The 26117-nt window shown below is 36.3% G+C and overlaps 1 protein-coding gene across 1 annotated transcript; it reads right to left on the bottom strand.

Annotated features, from left to right (window-relative positions):
- Positions 1–1179: 1179 nt before the first annotated feature.
- On the bottom strand, positions 1180–24500 carry LOC127657050 (disintegrin and metalloproteinase domain-containing protein 17-like). The gene is made up of 19 exons (XM_052145688.1): positions 24084–24500; positions 23472–23604; positions 22335–22468; positions 22138–22226; positions 20910–21087; positions 16838–16968; positions 14816–14902; positions 14223–14336; positions 13695–13839; positions 13519–13610; positions 13280–13432; positions 12839–13038; positions 12035–12138; positions 9244–9378; positions 6690–6820; positions 6501–6579; positions 6320–6408; positions 5577–5630; positions 1180–1570 (listed from the first exon to the last, which is right to left on the bottom strand). The coding sequence occupies exons 1-19, from the start codon at positions 24202–24204 to the stop codon at positions 1187–1189; spliced, it is 2553 nt and encodes an 850-aa protein (XP_052001648.1). The 5' UTR covers positions 24205–24500; the 3' UTR covers positions 1180–1186.
- Positions 24501–26117: the final 1617 nt, after the last annotated feature.

Here is a 26117-nt window from a genome sequence, read left to right as displayed (position 1 = left end):
GAAACATTACAAATATATATTTAGTTCATTGAATTATGGCACATGAAAAATATAACTCCCCTTCACAAAAATGTTTAACTGCAATAGTTATAGCCAGACATTTCACCCAGTGGGAAGAATACAAGTCCCTAATCCTTCTGAAATATAATTTGCTTTTGGTCTCATCTAGTTGACAACCGTAATGGTGGCAATATGAGAAAGAAAGAAAAGTATGATGGGGTTTTTTCTTCTGTGAAATATTATGCACATCCCTCAGCTCTATAATGATTCATATATTTATACCTTTTGTATTACCAAACAAATTGTCATGCCATGAGCAGAACAAATCTTAAAATGCAAAAACAACCTTTGCAATTTCTACCATAAAGCCTTAAGAAATTATCCAAGAAAACTGGTTACAAATAGCATCTACTCTAGTAGTTCACATACATACGAAATGTACTTCATATGCATATGACATAGGATATGCATAGCTTTAAATTTCTCAGAGTAGACCAGTGTAACATTAAAAGTGTGGTTACTTGTACAGAAATGTGCTGCTCATATTCTTAATGAGGTATAAATTAATGAGATGATGGCATTAAAATATTAGGACACAAGCAACTGTAGCTACCAATGCACTACTGAAACAGTGATACAAGGCACATACGGCATTATACAAATATTCCAGACAGCATCTGTTGCATGTTGATTTTATAGCATATAAAATAATTTCTACTCGTAACTCAATTTGTAAAAACAAACAAAAAATGCCTTGAAAATTATGCATGTAGAATTAAAGCATATGGGGCAATCAAATCTAATGTTAATTATGTGTATTCCTGTTTTTTACTTGTTTTTTTACAAACTGAGGGACAAGTTAAAATTAATCGATAGTACAGATACTGTTGGAGCGCGAGTTGTATTTAACCCAAAACATTCCTTTTAATTCTTACCTTTACAATATGTTAGTAATTAATATTGGCAGTCTCTGGCATTTGTGACCCCATCTTTGCCACGTACAAGTCTATAATAAAGGAATGCTATAAAATGTATTAGAACCAAAACGTACACACCACAAAGACTTTTAAATTCAAAAGTGCACCTAAAAATGAAACCTGATTGCACCCTAATCAAGTGATCAAGATTGGCATACACACTAATAAGGGTGCATAAAAGTACTAATGAGTAGTGTGACCATCTGTCGTCAGCACACTGTCTCCTTACTATCAATGCGCGCCTGTCTCATCAGCCGTCTCTTGTCTGCCTGGTTTTGTGTTGCCTGTCCGGTGAGGTCCTCGAAGGACCTGGCAGCTGTGGCACTTGGATGAAAGCCTTCCTCCGGCATACCCTCATCCAGGTGAGAGGAGTCGCCACTGGGGTCCTCCTCGATGGTGTCCATTCGTGGCTGATCCAATCTGGGTGAGGTGGATAGGCTGGCGTGGCCTTGGGCGACGACAGTCTCCTGTGGCGGTGAGATACCGGGGCCCATTAAGGGCTGAGGTCGTGCTCCTGCTAAAAACAAAGCCGGAAGTGGGGGCTTGATGATGCGGAAGGGAACGGTCTCCTGACTGTTCAACATCTCCACGCTCTGAAGGTAGAAGAAAAATTTGAATCTGTTAGGGGGACTTCAAAACACCTTATCATGTCACTTATTACATTTTGTATAACTTGATGGGCAAGAGTTTTAGAGTTCTCAGAATTGACAGCAATGATTGATCATAAAAACAAGATCATTGGGTGAATTTATGTTTTTTGTTGTGCCAAAAGTGGACATGTCAAATAACGGAATATTGCATAGTGTTATTACTGAAAAACACTTCTGACACATACATGAACTGTCATTTAAACTTTTGCAATTGTTTATTTTTACACATATAAATTGATTCTGTGCAGTCAATTACATTCTTTGCAAATGTTTTAATCTTTTTGGACGTGGTTAGTCAGTCACAAAAAATGTGCCAACTAAATTTGAAGAGATATATTTTTTGGGTGAAAAAATGTGTTACATATTGACAACACAAATGACACTTTTTGAAAAATCTTAAAATAGCTGACATTTTTACATGTACAGATTGGTTTAGTTTTGCAAATCTTACCACATGTAATCTTTGTTTTACACTTGCAATTTAAATGCAGAAAATCTTAAACAGAATTTAAGATTTTTAGGATTTCATTTCAGGCCTCCTCCTTTAAACAATGCAAGTGAATGTACTCTTATATACTTTTTAACTACAAATGTTATCTTCCGTACATCTCTGTGATGCGCGCTCCTGAGAGGGGTGATGTAAGCTTGTCGATAAGGTCACGCATGGAGGCGGCGGCAGGAAGTGTGTCATTGTTTACAAGAGAAACCTGCACAGACCAAGCTCCGTTCACAAACCAAAATGTCGGAGGATTTCGATTTTAGAAGAGAAGATGGAGTTTATAACACAACCCTACCTATTTGAGCCTGAATGCACCTCTCATGAGTGAGCGTCACAGAGATGTAAGGAAGTGATCATTTGTAGTTAAAAAGTATATAAGTATTGTTTTGTTTCTAAAAATAAATAAATCGTTTGGGTTCAGAAGAACTTTATTTGTCGACTGGAGTCATGTGGATTATTTTGATGCACCCTAAATATGCATTTTGGACCGTCAAAAAATGGAGTACATTCACTTGCATTGTTTAAAGAAGGAAGCCTGACATGAAATCCTAAAAATCTTAAATTCTGTTTTGATGAAGAAACAAACTCTCTCTCATCTTGGATGGCTTGAGTGTGAGAAAATTATCAGCACATTTTCATTTCTGTGTGAACTATTCCTTTCAAATGTGATCTGTTTCTCACCCACATCTATCATATTGCTCCTGAAAACATAGATTAAACCACTAGAGTCTTGTGGATTACTTTTGTGATGCATTTATGTGCATTTACTTCAAAGATCTGGTCACCATTAGACACAGATCAGACCTACAGAACTGAGATATTCTTCTAAAAATCTTCATTTGTGTTCAGCAGAAGAAAAAGTCATACACATCTTAGGGTGAGTAAATGGTGAAATGAGTAAATGATGAGTGAATACAATTTTTTGGGGTGAACTATTCATTTAAAAATGCATGAGATAATTCGGCGAGATGCATAACAGCATAATAGACGCTCATCTGATAAATATGCACATAGACCTGCAATTAAAAATCTTTGTTTATTTATCTGTCGAGTACTCAAATAGACAAAAATAATGCTCATCCCTATGCATAGCACGAATAGCATGCTACATTTATGTGAAATGCAGCAAAACGGACCTTATTCATCCTTTTGCCATATTTGATTTTTGACAAGCCTTTGAGGGATAGACTTCATCTTATTAATGGGTTGTACTAATGTTTAAATGGTTTTTAATCGTTAAGCATACAAAGCATTGAAAAAAGCATCTTTCCAAAGAATTCTTTAGAAAAGTTGTGAAAATAAGATGTGATCGAAGACCTTTATACGGCTGTATACAGTGAATGCCACTGAAGAGATTGTAAGTCTATTCCTCAAAGCCTCGTTTTCATTCCCGTCAACAATCAAATATGGCAATACAATGAATTAGGTCTATGTGCCTACCAAACTATGTCTATTCATGTCTCAAATATCAAATATTTGAAAATTAGTTCATGAACATTCTTTGCATTTGCAGTATCTAGAGCATTTCAAAGCCATGCATTTAAAACATCCAATATTGACCCAAAAATCTGCAAAACATCCTCACTGACACTGAATGCACGAGACATTCACAACAGCTCAACGGACTCCAAGCTCCAGCCTTTCACAATCGGCCCTTCTGATGTGTCACAACCAGTGCGCTCCATCACTCGAGGGTTTGCACAGCAGTGTGTGGGAGCCATACAATGCAAACTCACTTGAGTTGTGAGCTCTACTACACACCTCCAAAACAATCTGCTGCATTTCCAGGGTCAGAGCAAACAAGCCACAAGTCATACATGTGCAGCCAAGCTCCTCCTGTACTAGCCCTGATAAAAGTTGCCATACCAACAGCAGCATAAAATTATTGTTACTGATGGGTTGTGGAAAATTTTATTATGGATTACAGTGTTGGGTACTGTTAATTTAATGTTAACTCATTAGAATATTACTTTATTCCTTAAAGTAACTTAATTTATTAAAAAAAAACTTTATGGAAAGTTAAGCATTACGTTACTTTTGCATCTCTTCTGCTATGCATTCCATACAAATAAGCCATGCATTGAATCCAAGAGACATTACAGGTCATGCTAGCTACTGTACAACACTCTTGTCAAAACAATATACTAAACAAAGAGATATTTAGAAAGTCTACAATCAGTAGGTCTTTACGTCATATTTATGATAAAGACTTAATAATAGGAATATGCATGATTGGTTTTTCCATCGGCATGGCAGCCAATATGAATAATAACCCCTGTATTACCAAATGCAACAAAGTTCAACATCTGAACCTGCATGATGTCATCATGTGCGGTGCCATCGACAATACCAGAGTCAACTTATGTTTTTCAAAAGTCAGGATAAAATTCAGTGGGGAATGCCAAACTTACATGCTCAAAGAATAAGTCTGATTAATAAATAAATATTTTTTTCTGAAGTCATTTCAGCGCTGGCTTGTTTTGAGTTGATCCACGGTGCGTACAGACGCCACAACTTCAAACGTGCATGTTGATCCAACTTGAATGGAATAGTTTTTAATGCTACCAAAATGTAATTAAACTATTTGTTTCATGAATCAAACTACTTGTTTATTATAAAACAAAAATTTTGAAAATTTTCTCTGCGTACACCAACCATGTAGAACGTTACTTTGAGTCACTAATCCAGAGTCATCTTTTCTCATCCCATTCTCCCAGTTACAGGGAGCTCTAACACAGAGCAGTTCGGCTGCATAAGTTAGTGAATTGAGTGAGTATTTCACCCTGTATATCATGCCGTGGCAAGTGGAAGACTAGTCTTATAATCCCTCTGCCTAAACAAGTTTACTGATTTTTATAATGCAGTGTATATTAACACATGAATCAAGCGCATTTCACTTAAATGAATGTTGTTGACCTCATATCAAGCTAAACACACGAAATGCTCATGCAAGTTAGCGAGTTGATTGACAGTCGATGTCTGCATCTAAAAGGTGATTGGCTCTTTTACCAGCAAGATGGGACTTCCTTTCTACATCCATTGACTGTTGGGTACTAGAGCTTCTCGGATGGGCATTCCAATTTCTCACATTCATTTAAATATAAGTGACTCATCTCGCACTGCTAAATAGTCTCTGGCCTCACACTCTATAGAAACACAATACCAATACAATGTCTCCTCCCTAAGTTTGCACACTTTTACTCCTGATTTTTCACAATACGGAGTCAGCAGAGGTGCACAAAAGCAACGTGTTACTTTATTTAAAAAGTAACTCGATGTTATGGTCTAAAATAAAAAAATATTGCGTTATTTTACTTGTTACTCTGAAAAAGTAATCTGATTATGCATTACTATTATCGTGTAACCCCAACACTGCTAGATTAAGTGTAATCCTTGCAGTATGGGTAGGGAGTCCGTCGTTGGAGTTGGAGCTTTGTAAAGAGTACTTACACTAGGGTACATCAAGGATTTGGAGTTCTCATATTGGCGATCCATTTTTTTGTCCTGTTAACAAGCAAAGAAAGACCATCAGTGCAGTGTCTGGTATTTAAAAGAATAGTTAAATAAAAAATGAAAATAGTGTCATTGTTGACTCGCCCTCATTACATTTCATACCCATATGACTTTCTAGCATGGAATACTAGAGAAGTTTAGCAGAATGTCGATGGTGTTCTTTTTCCATACAATGAAATCAAATTGACCAGGGGCTGTCAAGCTCCAAATATAACTAAAAGCACCATAAACATAGTCCAAATGACTTGTGTGCTATATTTCATGTCTTTCGAGATCAAGCAATAGCTACTGTCAGGGGCATAAAATGTAGGTATTCACTGAAAATTTTATTTCTGTTTACATATATTTAAATATGCCACATTAAGACACCAAGTTTAATTATTAAAATGCAAATCAAATTTGGGAGCTATGGCAGAGGGGAAGATTATCGATAAATGGCTTCAGAATACATCGTATCAGTTGCATGGACCCCTTTTTATAATCAAATATATTTTTATGGTGTTTTTTGGGTAAATTTATAAGCCTGTTATTACTATATACTTTAGCTGTATGAAACTAAAAAAATATGAAAATTAAATAAAACCAAAAAAAAAAGTTTAATAAATAAATACAGGTTTAGAATAACATGAGGGTGAATAAAATATGTTGATCGTAAAATAAATTCCTTTTGGTTGTCTTACAACAAAATGAACCAGTATGCTTAGAGGAATCCAGAAAAGGAGAGAGAAGACCACCACGGACCCCACTATGTTGTCAGCCAAGAACTTTCCTGAACATAGATAGGACTACTGTCATGTACAGAAAATACGATTAAGAGATCATTAGATTGTCTGGTTAAATCACTCAGATATCATCCCTTACCAAATGTGTTGATATCCAATTTGTCTATGAAGTCCCATAAGCGTTCAATAACATCTTGTACTTGCTTCATGCATTTACCCTGAAATAAAAATTTAAAAAAAAAACAGCATAATTTACATAGCAGTGGACAGAAAATATAATTCTGTCAGCTAATAGTTATAATGAATGCTAAACAAGCAAAGAACTCACTGCCCCATCACAGAAACCAACGGTACAGGGTTTGCCCTTGCGCAGATAAAGATACACTCCATCACTAATAACAAAGGGAGTACACAGCCCATTTCCATATCTACAACAAACTTTACACGACTCCACGGTCTCTGAAAAATAACACAGCATAACATGGCAGGTAAAACAGAGAATGTGATAATTATTTGCATGCATATTATGTACTAATATCAGCTACTATATCTGTCTGTTATTAAGCCATTTTGATTTTATCATTATCTGCCCACACTTATACAAGTTACATATATATATATATATATATATATATATATAACATTACCAGTCAAAAGTTTGGATAGCCTGACTGTATTTATGTTTCTCACTTTTGATCGACAGGCTTACGCTTGTATGCTTGAATGTAGTTTCATTGACAAAAAAAAAAATTGTCTACATCTATTTACATTTTTATTTTATATTAATAATAAATAACTAAATATGAACACTTAATACTATTTTACTGCATACTAATAATACATATATATAAGACACACTTGTCTTTGTATGCTAGCAGCCCTCATACGTCTATTTCCCAAAGACAACCTCTGGAGATGACGCTGAGCATGTGCACTCAACTTCTTTGGTCGACCATGTCGAGTCCTGTTCTGAGTGGAACCTGTCCTGTTAAACCGCTGTATGGTCTTGGCCACCGTGCTGCAGCTCAGTGTCAGGGTCTGGGCAATCTTCTTATAGCCTAGGCCATCTTTATGTAGAGCAACAATTCTTTTTCCAGATCCTCAGAGAGTTCTTTGCCATGAGGTGCCATGTTGAACTTCCAGTGACCAGTATGAGGGAGTGTGAGAGCGATGGCACCAAATTTAACACACCTGCACCCCATTCACACCTGAGACCTTGTAACACTAATGAGTCACATGACACTGGGGAGGGAAAATGGCTAATTGGGCCCAATTGGACTTTTTCACCAAGGGGTGTACTCACTTTTGTTGCCAGTGGTTTAGACATTAATGGCTGTGTGTTATGTTATTTTGAGGGGACAGCAAATTTACACTGTTATACAAGCTGTACACTCACTACTTTACATTGTAGCAAAGTGTCATTTCTTCAGTGTTGTCACATGAAAAGATCTAATCAAATATTTACAAAAATGTGAGGGGTGTACTCACTTTTGTGAGATACTGTATACACACACACACACACACACGGTTGGGAATGTTACTTTTTAAATATATTCCACTACAGAATAGAGATTACATGCTGTAAAATGTAATTTGTAACGTATTCCGTTAGATTACTCAAGGTCAGTAACATATTGTAAATACTTTGGATTACTTCTTCAGCACTGGTAGATTTTTTTCACTTGTTTTGACTATAAAAACTCGCCAGTACAGTAAGACAAAATACACATTAAAATACATTCTCTGAAAAACCTAAATATCTTATACAGTGTTGTTTCTATAACAAGATGAATCTAATTGATCTTGTTTTAAGGATTTTTAGATATTTTTACAGGAAAACAAAAAATATATATATTTTCAAGAATATGATTTTTGACCTAATATCAAACATCTTTCTAGAAAAAAAGAAATTATGATCCAATGTGAACTTTCTTGATAAAAAAAATATGATCGTGTGTGATGAAAGAAATAAAAGCTGAAATAAATAATTGTCTCTATTGTTCTGAAATTTCACATACTTAAAATAAAGTAGTGATCCTAACTGACATAAGACAGGGAATGTTTTCTATGATTAAATGTCTGGAATTGTGAAAAACTGTGTAAGTAAACTTCTGACCCACAGGAACTGTCATAGTCAATTAAAAGTGAAACAATCTGTATGTAAACAATTGTTGGAAAATGTACTCCTGTCATGCACAAAGTAGATGTCCTAAATGACTTGCCAAAACTATAGTTTGCTAATATTAAATCTGTCGAGTGGTTAAAAATTACCTTTAATGACTTCAACCTAAGTGTATGTAATCTTCTGACTTCAACTGTATTTAAACCCTTTTTTACTTTAAATTCTCCTCCCTGCCCAGTAGGTGGCGATATGTACAAATATATGCATACCAAGACAACAGAAAAAAGAAGAATATGGATGTGAAAGTGGAGACTGATGGTAAAAAACAATAAAAGGATTTAAATATGTATCTTTCTCAACCACAATAATCATATTGCTTCTGTAGACACAGATTTAACCACTGGAGTCAAATGAATTACTTTTATGCTGCCTTCATATGCTTATTTGAGCTTCAATGTTCTGGCCACCATTCACTTGCATTGAATGAATTTGGGGATGGCATGAGGGTGATTAAATGATGAGATAATTTTCTTTTTTGGGTGAATTTTTCCTATAATGTTGTTTCAGTTTTATTTCTAAAATGAGGAATATAGTAATAATAAAGAACAGGTAGGTGCTTGCAAACTTTTGATTGGTAATGTATTTATGCATTATATTGGTCGTCAAGCATCCTTCTCTGGATATGGGCACCAGCCATTAACATACCCATAACAGTAGACCGCTACAATGTACAAACAGGAAGATTTGTGGAGAAGTTTACCATTGCAGGCACAGGACTCGAGTTTATGAACAGCCTCACAGAAAGGCTTACATTCACCATTGCGACATCTGCCTTTATCCACACATACTGTCTCATCAGCCAGGTTGCCAGGAGCCGGACAATCGCTACTGTTGCCTGGGGAAACATGGGGGAACAAAGATAAGCAAGCAATTATGGCTTTGTTCACAATGAAAACACATAAATCTGATTCATTTTAAAATCCAATTTTTAATCATTTTGTAAGAGATGAAATCTGACCCATTTGTTCAGACAAAAGTCAATATCCATTGTATCTACATCAGTTGTTTTTAATAACAATGTAAGTGTTATCATACAGAAAACAACTGAGAGCAGCTGTCATTGTGGACAGAGGACAATAAATTTTGCTTTTCATGACATTGCCCAATACATGAAAAAGGCATTACTATATTTATATGCATATGCTGTGTCTGAACCAGTAAATATTATAGCTCTTTATATGAGTCAAGAGTGAATGAATATGTGTATTAGGGGACAGTTCCAGACAACACTTCGTATGACTTAATATGTCCCAAAAGGCAATCCTTCAGATGAGATGCATTTAAAAAAAGAACAGGTTTGATATGATTTCATATTGGTAAAAATGTTCTGTTATGACTCAAAAAACAACTAAATGGAGATCTGCTGTCTGTCTGAAAGCCTGAGTTCTCATATTAATGCTTTGGAAAAATCCCCTCAAAAACATGCCGTGTCAGATTATTATTACAGTATGTGCTTCAATTGGATAGGCATACAGTGACAAGAAAAAGTATGTGAACCCTTTGAAATGAGCTGGTTTTCTGCATCAAATGGTCATAAAATGTGATCTCATCTTCAGGAAAGTCACATGTATAGACAAACACAATATGCTTAAGCTAACAACACACAAACAATTATAATCTTTCATCTCTTTATTGAACACATCCCATTAAACAGTCACAGTGCTGCGGAAAAAGTAAATGATTGGATTTTATAACTGGTCGATCCCATTTTGGCAGCAATAACATCAACTAAGTGTTTCTGGTAGCTGCGGATTAGACCTGCAAAATGTTTAGAAAGAATTTTGGACCATTCTTCCTTAAAGAACTGCTTCAGCTCAGACATATACTTGGGATGTCTGGTGTGAATGGCTCTCTTGGGGTAATTCCACAGCATCTCTTTTGGGTTAAGGTCTGGGCTCTAACTGGGCCAGTCCAAAAGTTGGATTTTCTTTTTTTGAAGCCATTCTAGCCACCTTGTTCAGCCCCACCCCTTTTGTGCGCTCCGCTCTTTCGAAATTTGTCATCTAACCTGTTTGTATTAGACTGTACTGAGAAGAGTCCATCAAAATGGATTACGTGTGGGAGCACAGAAAATATTTTTCCCCAAGAGTTGATAGGGAGTCTACACAACCCCTTTATTACATGAAAATGCTTGTGAGGGGTTTTTTGTCACTGTAAATGTTAGATTTGTGACTCCCACTGAGGTAAATTGGACATGGCAGAGTACATTCTGACATATTTGACACACTACAATTATTCCATGATACAAGTGTTTAATTGTTATATGTGTAATTCTGCTTAATTTTTAGGTTTCAACCATTTAATAATTTGTGTTAAAATGTGTAGTTGACATGAAATTTCAAACAGGACAGCTCGTATTATTACACATGCAAGCTCAAAAATCTCACTTATAAAGTGATGGGTGAATGACATGTATACTCTGTATGACCACATATGTGTCATACAGAGATAGTTTTAATGACTTTGTGTCAAGTTTCATGAGCACAAAAGCATATCAGTACATCCACAGTGTGAAGGTAGAATCTTGTGAATTTATGAATGAAATACTCTTGTTTAATTTCACCCCGCTCTGCTTTCCATTGCTATGACATCCCCTAATACTTGAAATACTCATGATAACTTTTGGCCACTCTATAACATGTAAATCTTCTTTGCTAGCTAATCACACTTTGATATCAACACCATAGAAATCTATATAGAATACGTTAGACTGCAAGATCAAAAACACAATTTTCAAGGTGGCTGCATGCTAGTTTCTCTGGCGCATAAGGTGAATAATGGATTTACATAGATGTTTAGGGTCACTGTGCTGCTACATCACCCAACTTCTACAGCACTTCAGCTGGGGCACAGCCACCCTGACATTATCCTGTTGGATATCTTGATAAATTTGGGAAATATTTTTTCAAGTCTTTATCTGTCACTCTAGGGTTATTTTTTTTTTACCTTACCAAACTCTCTGCAGTGTGCCTTTTGAGTATTTTGGCTGGATGGCCACTTCTAGGGAGAGTAGCCACAGTACTAATTCATCTTCATTTATAGACAACTTACATAACTGTGGACAAAGGTATATTACAAAGGGTACTTTTTGTTAATAGCAAACTCAAAATATTTGAGTGTTTTTTTTTTTCAAACATATATAGTCAAAGTAGCTCTAACCCACACATCCAATCTCATTTTATTAACTGGATGCAAGGTTTGCCAACTCCTGACTTTAATTAGCTTTTCTTGACATCATTAGGCTAGGGGTTCACATACTTTTTCAAACCTGCAGTGCGAATGTCTGAATGATGTATTCAATATGTACAAGAACAATATAATAATTTGTGTCATTAATTAAAACAGATTGTGTTAGTTCGTTATTGTAACTTGTAATCTATTTTGATCTTCATCTAAGACAAATTTATAAATAAATGCAGGTTATTCCAAAGGGTTCATATACTTTTTCTTGCCACTGTATATCCTTGTCCATATAGTGCACACAGTCTCACCTGTACAGTTTGACATGCCCTTGCAGGTGGCTGTGATGTTCTCCTGACAGACCTTCTCTGCACTTTCAAACCTACAGTTCTTGCAGCAGGGGCTGTTCCTGTCACTGACGGTTATAGAGAGCAGTACAAAATAAACATACTGATAGACACAAACAATCTAAAAAAAAAAAAAACACACATTAAACACATAATCTCTATTAGTGGTGATATTATGTTTTTTAATAGTTGATGATGATATCTAGAGAGCAGGGTGGCCAACATATCCACAGTAATACAATTAGCTGATAGTAAATAAGAAATGTGAATATTTAAAAGATAAATATAAAAGTGTGATCTCTCAAGACATCCATTTCTGGGATGTCTGTCAGGTAGTAGGAACATTCTAAGCATGTTATTCCAAAAAAAGTGAAATTACCACTTATTTTACACATTATTTACTCAAAATTCACAAAAAAAACAAACAAACATTGAAAACAGAAAATGTTCATCATCCATTAACAAGGCTGTGGTATATTTTAAAACTGACACTAGGTGGAATGACTACTTTGGTAGGCCTGTCAGGCACTTTTATCAGCCGATGGCAATAATCTAAAAATCATTAAATATATGCTGATTAATCAGCCTGGTCTCTCTCTAATTTAGATATCACTATCAGTATTGGCCAATGAACAACCCTCAAGTACTATGCTCTGAATGTGATGAATAGAAGAATAGAGTTTATATAATTAAAGAAACCACACATTTCACACTTTCCTTGGAATGTATAAAACATATATGATTATTACTGCTTTAGTGTTTGTTTACCTGCATTGTGCCTTCTTCCTGAATTTGCACTTGGCAGTGCAACAAGGGTCGTCATTGAGATGAAGGAGTCCAGGGTCACAGTCTTCATCCTCTTCCACACGAGAGTTCCCGCACAGCTTACTGCTCCTCTCTTTGAAGCACTGACGGGCCTTAACCTTCAAAGTCTTACTGACAGAGGATTTGCTGCAGCTGGAGAAGCGCTGGGCAAACAATTAGGCAAAGTAAACAGCAGAGGCATAATAATCCTTACAGAACATGCTACATGCAACAATTACAGGGCACTCGCATTGCGGTTTGAATTGCATCCTGACACGTTTTGGAAAACAACAACATGTGAAGTATGAAAGTATGTTTGATGTTCACCATTCCCACAGAATAGTTTAAGATTAAGGCCAAAAGGAACTACATGTTAAAGGAAATAAAGCACAAGGTGAACAATACCTTATTGTTGAAATGATCTCCGCTTACTGCAATAGGGTACATGATAAATTTGCCACCTTGGTCATCACTAGGCGCACAGAGGGCAATGTTGTCTGGATCATGTTCTGCTCCGAAGTTGTGGCCAAGCTCATGAGTGGTTACAAGATCTGCTTCCTGGAGATCAGAGACAATAACTCACTGTGCATCTATTATATAAACATCTATTACACTAAGTGCTACTCAAAGCATTGCATGCAAACCTTAGTCAGAATAGTCTTCCCATAATTCATGGTGCTAGTTAAGCCAGTGTTCAGGTAACTGGGTTTACTGACGGTTTGTGATGGGAAATAGGCTGCAAGACAAAAAAATGAATGTGCAAAGTCAAGCCCTGTCTTTGAACAGTGTTATTCTGTTAATCAAAGTTTAATAGACAAACGTTTAGGGCAGAGTCCTCCTAAACCCTGCGGTTTGGAAGGGGCCACATATGCAAGACCAAGAGTCCCATCATCAAAGTCCTGATAGGTGAAGAGATGGGCAAGGCAAACTAGAGAGGCATTTTCTGCGATGTCATAACTGAATTGCTGAAAAGAACCAAGAGGACAGAGATCAGAAAATGAAAATTTCAGTGTCAACTAATCTCAAAAGAAAGTCATATGGGTATGGAACAACATGAGGGTTAGAAAACGATGACAATTCTTATTTGACAGGTGAACTATTCCTTTAGCTACTGATTGTCATATAAATAACATGTTAGTAATAACAGTGATTTACGTTTCAAGAACCGTAAGGAAACCAGTTCTTGCATCATTTAGAGTCAGACATGACTGAAAGCTTGGTCATCAAAAGAAAAACCACGCACCCAATAACTTTATTTAAGTGAAAACACCATAATTGCACAGTATCCCCAAATTTGTTTGTTTGCACACAGAGACAGACAAATCAAACTCACGATTCCAGCACTTACTTCTAGAAGCTTCTTCACTTCCCACACACCATCTTTTCTTTTTAATGAACTGCCATTCATGTTGTAGTGAACCTCCCCTGGACCAACTTTTGTGGGCTCCTTGTTTATGATTATCTGTGGGCATTAATTGGAGTATAAACATCTTGGATGACAAGATAATATTTACACAAGAATCAACTCTTAAGACTGTGACTTTCATTCTTCTGTGGAACAACTATACTTTTTCCAAAGTGAATGGTGCCACAGAAGTCACAAGTGTTTGGAACAACACAAGGGGGAGTAAACAACCCTTTAAGCAATTCTGTCTCTTTCACACACAACTAAAATAAAAAAGATCTCTTCAGACCCTGTTCTCAACAAGACCAAAGAGATGTAAGTGGTTAGAAGGGAAATAAACCAGAAGAACATTGCAGTGAGTGTCTAAAATTTTGATCATTTAATAAGATGATCTCAGTTTATGGTATTAATGTTGTCATACTCATTATTTTTTGATTACTGATTCCACCTATTTTCTAAAGCCAAGTAGTGCCTTGACACTACAAAACTGTAAAATGCCCTATTATACCCAAATATTGCTGTATCTTTTAGGTCACCTGCTGAATCTGCACACCATATCCTTTATACTCATCATCCCAGGATGTGTTCCTGTAGATATCATCCACTCTGTCTATCAGCTCAATCTGAAAGACACAAAATGCAATACACTTACCAGGGAAGGTGATCAACCAAGTGTGACTAAGATGAAGAATTTGCCTCTTGGTAATTACAAACTAACTGAGATTCTAAATGAATTAAGTATCCTTTAAAATAATGTTCTGTGTTCAATACAAGTTCAGCTCAATTGACAGCATTTGTGGCATAATGTTGACAAACACAAACATTTATTTCGACTCGTCCCTCCTTTTCTTTAAAAAAATCTGGGTTCCACTGAGGCACCTACAATGGAAGTGATTGGGGCCAAATCTTAAACGTTAAAATACTCACTGTTTTAAAAGTATAACCGCAAGACATAAACAATATGTGCTAACATGATTTCAGTTTTATAAAATCGCTTACTAACCTTTTTTGTCTAAAGATAAATCCAAAAATTGGCCCTATTCACTTCCATTGTAAGTGCCTCACTGGAACCCCAATTTGGAATGCCCAATCCCAATGCGCTCCAAGTCCTCGTGGTGGCGTAGTGACTCGCCTCATTCCGGGTGGCGGAGGACGAATTTCAGTTGCCTCCGCATCTGAGACAGTCAATCCGCGCATCTTATCACGTGGCTTGTTGAGCACGTTACCGAGGAGACAGCGTATGTGGAGGCTCACGCTATTCTCCGTGCACACAACGTGCCCCACTGAGAGTGAGAACTGTATTCTAGTGACCACGAGGTGGTTAACCCAACATGACTCTACCCACCCTAGCATCTGGGCCAATTGGTTGCTTAGGAAGCCTGACTGGAGTCACTCAGCATGTCCTGGATTCGAACTTGCGACTCCAGGTGTGGTTTACTTACTGAGCTACCCAGGCCCTCGATTTTTGCTTTAATTTTCAAAGAAAAGAAAGGACGAGTCAAAACGATTTTTTGTGGTGATCGACATTATGCCACCAATTCTGTCAATTGAGCTTAAATTGCACGAACCCAGAATATTCCTTTAATAAAAGAAATGTCACTTGTTTTGAACCTTTTTAAAGGAATGCTCTGGTTTCAAAACAAGTTAAGCTCTAAGGACAGCATCTATGGCATTCCATTAATTACCACAGGACAAAAATAATCTTTTTCAACTAGTTTTACAGAATGTTAAAATGATGCATGACAAAAATGCACTTACAATGGATTTCTATGGAGCAAAATTGTTGAAATGATTCTCTGTGGTTATCAACGGTATGCCATAGATGCCGTCCATAGAACTTCAGTTTCTTAGGGCCTATCTACTATTTGGGCCTAGTAAATTTGTTAGTCTTATTGATCAATATGCATAATCTAATTCCATTTACACTTGGCCACATAAATGTGTCTTTGTAAATACAAATACTGTATACAGTGGCAAGGGAAAGTATGTGAACCCTTTGGAATTAACTGGTTTTCTGCATTAATTGTTCATACAATGTGATCTCATCTTCAGGAAAGTCACAAGTATAGACACACAATACGCTTAAACTAACAACACACAAACAATTATAAACTTTCATGTCTTTATTGAACACATCCCATTAAATGGTCGGAATGTTTGAATGATGTATTCAATATGTACAAGAACAATACAATAAATTGTGTGTTATTAGTTAAAATAGATTGAGTTTGTTCATTATGGTAACTTGTAATGAAGATCAATACTGGCAATTCCAAAGGTTTCACAAACTTTTTCATACCACTGTATACATATAATAAATATGAATAACAAATGTTGATCTATTATTACTGCACCTCATGAGGTAGTTTGATTGATTGGATTGCCACCTCAAATGCTTCCAGGAGGGCATTTACACTGTAAATTTTATGATCGGATATGAATACGATCAGTAAAAAAGCATGAAGTGACAGTGTAAATACCCCCCTTTAATCTGATGTGTACCATAATTTCACATTTAAATTCACATTAGGTGTGTTCCAGGCTGCTGCTATGCTCACCAAGTAGTTGAGTGTGGTGCTCTCCTCTCCACGGCCCATATTCTTGTAAAAGCGATGGTCTGCCACTAACAGCAGAGGGCAGGTGTTTTTCTTGTGGTCATGTGCAGCCCTCCTCTCTATATGGTGAGGTTCTATTTTCAAGTTAAGGAAATAAAGCCACAGAACCCACTTACTATTAAACAAAATTGACCTAACAAAGAATTATTTCCCAGTCTCTGATCCATCTATTTTGTCAAGTAAATTCCACAGTGTCTACTTCCATAAATTAAAAGCAGTGAATTCCATGACCATAACATTAGGAGACAAATAATCGAAGCGAAAATTGCGCTCTGTTGAGCGGAATTGATTCCATTCAGTTTGGCCTAATCCAGGCAGTAGCATCGCAATTTCGCGCTCTGTTCTCAGAAGTCCTTGGAAGGCACGTATGTGCAAACCTAGTTGTCATGGCAACTGAATAAACAAAACCTTGCCTGGTCAATATTTACTCGTCATCAGAATAAGGTAAATGCCCTGGCTATTGTAATCTATTGTGCTGTAGGTGTTTTGGGTTTAGTTTTAAAACTGAATGATATGAACATTGAACATTATTATATATTGTTTTATTAATTAGAAGATGAATTCCCTGTAGGGATACATGCAGTAGTCCTAACAAGCATTTTCTTATTTTAAATGAAACTGTGTTTTTTTTAGTTGTAGATCTTATTGAGTTGGTCATTTAAAAGTAGATCATCACACAAAAAAAGTGTGGGCACCCCTGTCCTACACACTCACGCACAGGCCTGTGGCGATAATTAAATTAGTCGTGGTTATTTGAGAAAACCGCGATTATTGTGCACTTCCAATCACATTTAAATGCCCAAATAAGGGAATATTTTTTCTTCTTCATAAAAACAGTGTAAATGTAAAACGGACTGTGGAGCGGACGGGGGCGGGGCCGGGCTGGAATGTCGCACGCCCGGTCCCCAATCAGCCTGATGGGCACGCGAGGGATAAAGGCGGCCGGTGACGACGGTTCGAGAGAGAGAGAATTACGGGCATGTCCGTCATGTGTGCGTTTATGTTTGTGCTTTTTGTATTGAGTTTAATTAAACATTATTTATATTGACAAGCCGGTTCTCGCCACCTCCTTGCCCATCTGAATCCCCTTACATGGACCAAAACTAAAAAGTTGACCAAGAAGAGACATATTGTATGCATTTAGAAATCTTTTGATATTAAAAAATATTTTATGTCATTCTTATAGTTTTAAAGCCTTAAATGGAAATCATATTTCCCTATTTTATTATCTGATTTATGAATTTGAAGTTAAATATGCAAAAATAACTTCTTAAAGTGTATCAAGCACACATGCAGAAAAAAGCACACCTTAAAAAATATAACAATTTATATGACAATTGAAAGACCTAAAAGAGACAAATAATCATAATAGCTCTCAAACAGACAATTAATCATCATAATCGCAATTAGTTGTTTGACAATTAATCGCCAGCCAAATTACATATTCGTGACAGCCCTACTCATGCAGTTATCGTTTCAATCATCAAGAGCATGTGATGACTGCAAAATATCATTTTCTGATAAAAGCATGCCGTCACAAAATTAATGTTTCTGTCTCAGCATGGCTCAAATGGCAATAAACAGCAATTGGAATGCATTTACCTTCTGCAAAATTACATATTTCAGAATGAAACAGAATAAGAAGCAGGAAATAGTGTAGGAAGAGGCTTCCATCAGTGTTTGAATGGATTATAAGGGCTGAAGTAGACTATGATTTTATTGGTTAATATAATTTTTTCCCTCACCCACATGGCCTTATTTCCATCAGCATAAAACAAAAGTCATTTCAGAGGTGAAAGAAGTTACTGCATCGATAAAAAATAATTCTCATTAACATCCTTAACATTCTTTAGAATAACAAACTGATTGAGCACTGACTAAATGTGCACAATAAGACAAGGGAGATTCATTAAGAATGTAAATGGGGTCAATTTACAGTTGAAGTCAGAAGTTTACATACACTTAGGTAGAAGTCATTAAAAAATTTTTTTAACCACTCCACAGATTTAATATTAGCACACTATAGTTTTAGCAAGTAATTTAGGACATGCATGACACAAGAACATTTCCCAATAATTTGATTGTTTGACAGATTGTTTCACTTTTAATTGACTATATCACAATTCCAGTGGGTCAGCAGTTTACATACACCAAGTTATTTGTGCCTTTAAGCAGCTTGGAAATTCCAGAAAATGATGTCAAGCCTTCAGACAATTAGCTTCTGATAGGAGTTGTACTGAATTAAAGGTGTAACTGTGGATGTATTTTAAGGGCTATCGTCAAACATGGTGCCTCTTTGCTTTACATCATGGGAAAATCAAAAGAAATCAGCAAAGACTTTTGTGGACCTCCACAAGTCTGGTTCATCCTTGGAGCAATTTTCAAATGCCTGAAGGTACCACATTCATCTTTACATACAACAATCCTCAAGTATAAACACCATGGGACCACACAGCCATCATACCGCTCAGGAAGGAGACGCATTCTGTCTCCAAGAGAGGAAAGTAGTTTGGTGCAAAAAGTGCAAATCAATCCCAGAACAACAGAAAAGGACCATGTTAAGATGCTGGAGAAACAGGTAGAAAAGTATCTACATCCACAGTAAAACAAGTCCTATATCGACCTGAAAGGCTGCTCAGCAAGGAAGAAGCCACTGCTCCAAAACTGCCATAAGTGCACATTTGTAAGTGCACATTAGGACAAGTGTATTTGTAAGTGCACATTAGGACAAAGATCTTACTTGTCTGAGAAATTTTGTCTGGTCTGATGAATCAAAAATTGAAGTTTTTGGCCATAATGACCATCGTTATGTTTGGAGGAAATAGGGTGAGGCTTGTAAGCCAAAGAAAACCATCCCATCCGTGAAGCATCGGGGTGTCAGCATCATGTTTTGGAGGTGCTTTGCCGCAGGAGGGACTGGGGCATTTCACAAAATAAATGGCATCATGAGGAAGGAAAATGATGTGGACATATTGAAGCAACATCTCAAGACATCAGTCATGAAATAAAAGCTCGGTCGCAAATGGGTCTTCCAAAAGGACAATGACCCTAGGTATAACGCTAAAGTTGTGGCAAAATTGCTTAAGGACAACAAAGTCAAGGAATTGGAGTGGCCATAACAAAGCCCTGACCTCAATCTGATAGAAAAGTTGTGGGTAGAACTGAAAAAGCGTGTGTGAGCAAGGAGGCCTACAAACCTGACTCAGTTACACCAGTTCTGTCTGGAGGAATGGGCCAAAATCCAGCAACTTATTGTAAGAAGATCGTGGAAGGATACCAAAACCATTTGACCCAAGTTAAACAATTTAAAGGCAATGCTACCAAATACTAACAAAGTGTATTCAAACTTCTGACCAACTGGGAATGTGATGAAAGGAATAAAAGCAGAAATACACAATTCTCTCAACTATTATTCTGACATTTCACATTCTTAAAATAAAGTAGTGATCCTAACTGACATAAGACAGGGGAAGTTTTCTACGATTAAATATCAGGTAATGTGGAAAACTGAGTTTAAATGTATTTGGCTGAGGTGTATGTAAACTTCTGACTTCAACTGTAAATTTCAAGTTGTCTTTAAAAGGCCAATCTGCAGTACCAAGCAAAATGGCCTTAAGCCCTTGGTGGTGTCTGGTCAAACCTTTATGCTGCGTTTACACTGCCAGTGACATGCAGCGACAAAACGACCTCATCTCATTCATTTCAATGAGAGCTGGTGACTTCCGGCAACACGAGCGATGGCGACCGGATGTGGGCGTGTCCAGCAACGCGACAAAGTTGAGAAATGTTTCACTTTATGCAAATATAGGAGAGACTTTCGGGAGCGACAGACAATACGAGAGAAGATGGTAGAGCTCACGTGATCCTAATATTTTAATAATAAATATTATTAAATATGAATTGTAAAGAAACAGTGCTGTTTAGACTCTTTGTACACACCACTAGCGACCTAACCACCAGCGACCTGCAGCGACAAAGTAGTTGTCAGTGTGAACGCAGCTTTACAGATACACACCTTCCACCTGTTCAGATTCTTTCACTGCTCTCGCCTGTGCAGGCAGCAGCTCCTGGGTATCAGCATTCAAATATCCGCACACTTTGGGAGAGGATAGTCGACTGATGTTCTTTATGTCCTCTGAACGGTACACCAGCAAACGGCCATCAGGTGGCGTTTCTGCAAACCGCCACAAAGGCTAATAGAAATAAGACAGAGATGAGTTGTAAGATGCACTTCTGAAAGAGGTACTGACAGTAAAATAGTGCGAGAAAATAGCAAGTAGAATAACAGATCCAATGACAGGACTGCTAATAAAGACCCCATGAAATAGTTTGATGAACACAATTTTCTTTCCTGTGTTGACAAATTTCCTTTAGAATCCGGGGTGGTCGAAAAAGATGTTGTTGCTGTTTTACAGTGGCACATTGTTAGCCTTTAGTTTATACCACAAAACCATATTTAGCAGCTTCTACCATGGCAAAAGAAATTTCTCTTCTCCAAAAAGAAAAAGACTGTATATTTGAAATGCATGTTTGCTTAAGAGTTCACTAACATTTAGATGGCCTCAAAGTTGAAGGGAAAGTTCATTTACTCACCCTCATGCCATCCCAGATGTGTATGACTAACTTGCTTCTGCATATCACTAATGAAGATTTTTAGAAGAATATCTCATCTCTGTAGATCCATACAATGCAAGTGAAAGGTGACCAGACCCATCAAGCTCCAAAAATCACATAAAAGCATAATAAAAGTAATCCACACGACTCCAGATGTTTAATATATGTCTTCTGAAGTGATGCAATTACTTTGGGTAAGAAACATATCAATATTTCAGTCCTTTTTTACTTTAAATCTCCACTTAAAAAGAACTGAAATATTGGTCTGTTTCTCACTCACACCCATCATAACGCTGCTGAAGATATTAATTGAATCACTTGAGTCATATGGATTAATTTTATGCTGCCTTTATGTAATTTTTGGAGCTTCAAAATTTCTAGTCACTATTCTCTTGCATTGTATGAACCTACAGAGATGAGATATTCTTCTAAAACTCTTTGTTTGTGCTTGGCAGAATATAGTAAGTCTTACACATCTGGAATGGCAAATTAGATCATTTTTGGGTGAACTATTCCTTTAAGAGTCTAAAAGCCACAAAAGATCAACTTTGATTTGATGGGTTCTTTAAGTGGAGGATCATACATATATATATATATATATATATATATAGCATATGTTTGCTATTCACCTCTATATTGTATTCAGCTTCATCAGTGAGAATGTGGGCTGAAAACTCTTCCCCATCGATGTGTGCCTGCACACGGGAGTGTTCCTCTCCTGAAAGCATTTTTAAATGATGATAAAGCAACACATTATCAAGATTAGTTACAAAGCACAATGAAAAAGATACTGTATATCTGCAGTAGTCCCAATTCTATTTCTTACCAACTACATGTCCTTTAAAGTAATTTTGCAACTGAACGTCATATTGGTCCTCATTTCCATACTTGTCTACAAACACAGCTTTGAAGTCATCTGTGAAAAGCTCAGTGTTCGTCATCAAGTACAACTTGAAGTGCCTTTGGGGAAAAAATAGATACAGCTTTAGAAGATGTAATGGTCTTTAATCATGGTTTCTAGAGGGGACCTGGGTAGCTCAGTGAGTAAAGTCACTGATTACCACCCTCGGAGTTACCAGTTTGAATCCATGGCATGCTAAGTGACTCCAGCCAGGTCTCCCAAGTAACCAAATTGGCCCGGTTGCTAGGGAGGGTAGAGTCACATGGGGTAACCCATGTGATGGCGGTGGGGCGCGTAGTGAGTTGTGTGTGGTTGCCGCAGAGAATAGCGCGAAGTCTCCACACACGCTATGTCTCCTCGGTAACGCGCTTAACATGTCATGTAATAAAATGTGCAGATTGACGGTTTCAGATGCGGAGCGAACAGAGATTCTTCCTCTGCCACCCGGATTGAGGCGAGTCACTACGCCACCATAAGGACTTAAGAGCGCATTGGGAATTCCAAATTGTGGAGAAAAGGGAACCCCTCCCTAAAGTGCCATTACTATTTGAATCTCATGTGATCTGCCTTGGGTAGCAGCTTGGTGATGCAAAGTTAGATCCAAATATTAAGACTGATGTTTATTTTGAACAAGGTATCTGATCATTCAGTCTTGTGTACCTTATTTCAGTGAGGGTTGTTTAATGAAACTGTCACAGTGTAATGCAAAGAACCTGTTATTAAGGGATGGGCAGTTAAAACAAGTATTTTTTGCACTATTGCTCATTTCACATGCAAAGAGGGTGTTTACATTTAAGTTTTAAAGACACAGCAGCAAAAAATATATCTGATCTCCCATCACTCACAAAAAAATAAAACCGCACAATCTTTTTATGAATATGATGATTAAAAAACAGCCTGATAATTCTAAGAGTCTGAAAAATAGTGGTCATAAAAGGTCAATTATGTCTGGTTGAGCATTAGGAGTTGAACTATTCATGATATTCAGAGCCAATTTCAATGCCATTTAGTACATTTCACTGTGCAATAGCAAGACAGTGTATGCTGATTTGACTGCATTACCTCTGGAGTGCTGTGAAGCTGACTAGCCGCTCCACATGTGACCCAGTGCCAACGTCCCTCTTTCTGACCGAGTGAAGCTGGAGCCCTGATGCAGGTAGAATATCAAAGTCCGAAAGTAAGGAGTCAAGGGTATCTGGGTGACAAAGAATAATATATCATTCATCCACATACACACCTTTGAAAACAGCCATAAACTATTTCCAATCTATTAGCTTCTGCATTTGGGTTTGAAGCCTGCCAAGACTCATTCTAACAAATATTATGATTATTTTCACATTCCTGAGATCTGCAAATACAGCAACTTCCATTTAGCAGGAAATGTACTCCGCATTGTCGTGAAAACAAGTCAAAACAGGAAAGGGAAAACCAACCCACAATCTCAACTTGAGAAGACAAAATCCCAAATAAAACATTTTTGGTTACAAGAAAGTTCTGGGAACATTCGTTTTCGGTTATAAACAATAAAATCTAAAAAGGACATTTCTTGAACGTGAGTTGGTTCCCAAAACAAATCCACTAACGTTAAGGGAACGTTTGCTGGGATATTTGATTTGACTCCGAATTCACTCGTGGGACCCATTTAATAAACAAATCAACTCCAAACTAACTTACTAAACTCTCGCTCCTCTTCCTGATTTCTCAAGTCTTCATCTGTAGATCCTGGTTTCACCGCACAATGGACAGAAAATAAAGCCAACAGAATATAAAGCAAGTAAAATATAACAGACCCCATATTTGGCGATGTAACATCACTTGTGTCAAAGCAGCATGTTTCAATTTAAAGCCCACGTTACAGCTGTCAACATCCACAGTCTCTTATTTACAAATATACGCGTCCAGCTTCTATTCCGTTCATTAACCACGCCTATGACAGATGCTGACAAAAATGATACTGATGGGATATGATCCCGATAAATACTGAATGTCCATAAATATGAACTAATATAGAGGAGTTCAGCGGGTCTCAAACCATCTTCCACATTTGCGCTGCATCTTCGTCAGCTGACACTCTATTCTCACGCTATTCTGTTTCCGGGGAACAGCGGAATGTCCCGGAAGTGAGGACCTTTACTGTGTATTCTCACTGGCGCTGTATGTCAAAGTTTTGACTATTGAATATCGATTACAATTTAATAAAATATACAGTTGGGTCAAAAACGCTGGAACCACATTCAAATGTGGCATTTCTTTTTTATTATTATTTAAACCAGTAAATGGACATACAGTTTTGGGATTATGAAACATTTAAAACAAATAAAACTTATGACATTTAACTGAATAAGTACGATTTTGCACTACCTTTGTGCTCAAATAAACAAATGTGTGACGTTGACCGTATTACCTTTGTAAAATATGTACAAATTATTTCCTTGTTACCATTGTACTTGAAACATTCTTTTCATAATAATTGCATTTCTAAATCTAATCAACAGCTCATTTGTTTGTTGTTGTTTACATTGTTCTATAACACTTTTTAGTCTGACATGCATAATTTGCTTAGAATGTCAATAACTTTTAACTAATTTAATCAGAAAAAGATTAATATATATATATATATATATATATATATATATATATATATATATATATATATATATGCATAAATGTAAGAGTAACTTAGAACTAAACCACTATTATCTATTTTTAAAAACTAACGTCGGAGTTATTGTAACTCCTTTAAATATGTTAAAATAAAAATTCTAGAACATTTGTTAATTTCATTGTTGAATTCAATTTGAAAATATCCCTTTGGCATTAGCTATTTATTTTCTGCATGAATTAGTCATAAAATGTGATCTCATCTTCATCAAAGAGAAAAGTATAGACAAACAACATGCTTAAGCTAACAACACAAAAACGATTATAATATTTAATATAATATTTCTATGTGTGCTAAAGAACATGTGAAGGATTGTAATTGTTTGTGTGTTGTTAGCTTAAGCACATTGTTTGTCTATACTTGTGACTTTGATGAAGATGAGATCATATTTTATGACAAATTGATGCAGAAAACCAGCTAATTCCAAAGGGTTCTCATACTATTTCATGCTACTGTGTGTGTGTGTGTGTGTGTGTATATATATATATATATATATAAATAAAATGCATTTCTTTATGTATTGTTGTAATCAGGTTGTAATGCCTTAATTGTGGTTTTGGAATACAAAATTAAAAAAATGTGTGTTGATGACAAAGGAGAAAAACATAATAATAATAATAATAATATTAACTTAAGCAAAACAAGCATGACATTCTCAAATCATGCTGGAATAACACGGATCATCAGGTTTAGTCTATGCATTTTAAGTGCTTGTCATTAAAACAAAAAGGGGAACATAAAAATAAAATAGTAAGAAATTCAATAATTCATAGTAATATTTCAATTAAATTTATAGTCACATTTGGCCAATGTTATTTTATATTTTGTCAGCACATCAAGAATTACATACTTTAACAAAAAAAAAAAAAAATCCATATTTTTAATGGTATATTTTACAACAATTATCAACTGAACAGTGTTCTTGAAAAATAAAGGAAATAACCCCCCAAAAAAAAAAAATTTAATATGACATATTTTAATATCACAGTGTTTGTGGCATGGATGATACAAGTGAATATGTTTTGATCTCTTTTTTTATTTTAATT

The sequence above is a fragment of the Xyrauchen texanus genome, chromosome 16 (genome assembly GCF_025860055.1).
Source record: "Xyrauchen texanus isolate HMW12.3.18 chromosome 16, RBS_HiC_50CHRs, whole genome shotgun sequence".
NCBI classification, from domain to species: domain Eukaryota; kingdom Metazoa; phylum Chordata; class Actinopteri; order Cypriniformes; family Catostomidae; genus Xyrauchen; species Xyrauchen texanus.
The sequence above is the reverse complement of the archived record's forward strand: the minus strand, read 5'-3'. Positions and strand labels throughout refer to the sequence as shown.

Bases quoted from the DNA above. Each gene is read 5' to 3' on its own strand.
- LOC127657050 (XM_052145688.1), bottom strand. From the start codon at position 24,204: ATGGGGTCTGTTATATTTTACTTGCTTTATATTCTGTTGGCTTTATTT. The intron at 22,227-22,334 runs GTAAGAAATAGA...AAATGCTTTCAG, and splicing joins CTTTAAAGGACATGTAGTTG to GAGAGGAACACTCCCGTGTG. The intron at 1,571-5,576 runs GTAAGTACTCTT...TTCTACCTTCAG, and splicing joins AATCCTTGATGTACCCTAGT to AGCGTGGAGATGTTGAACAG.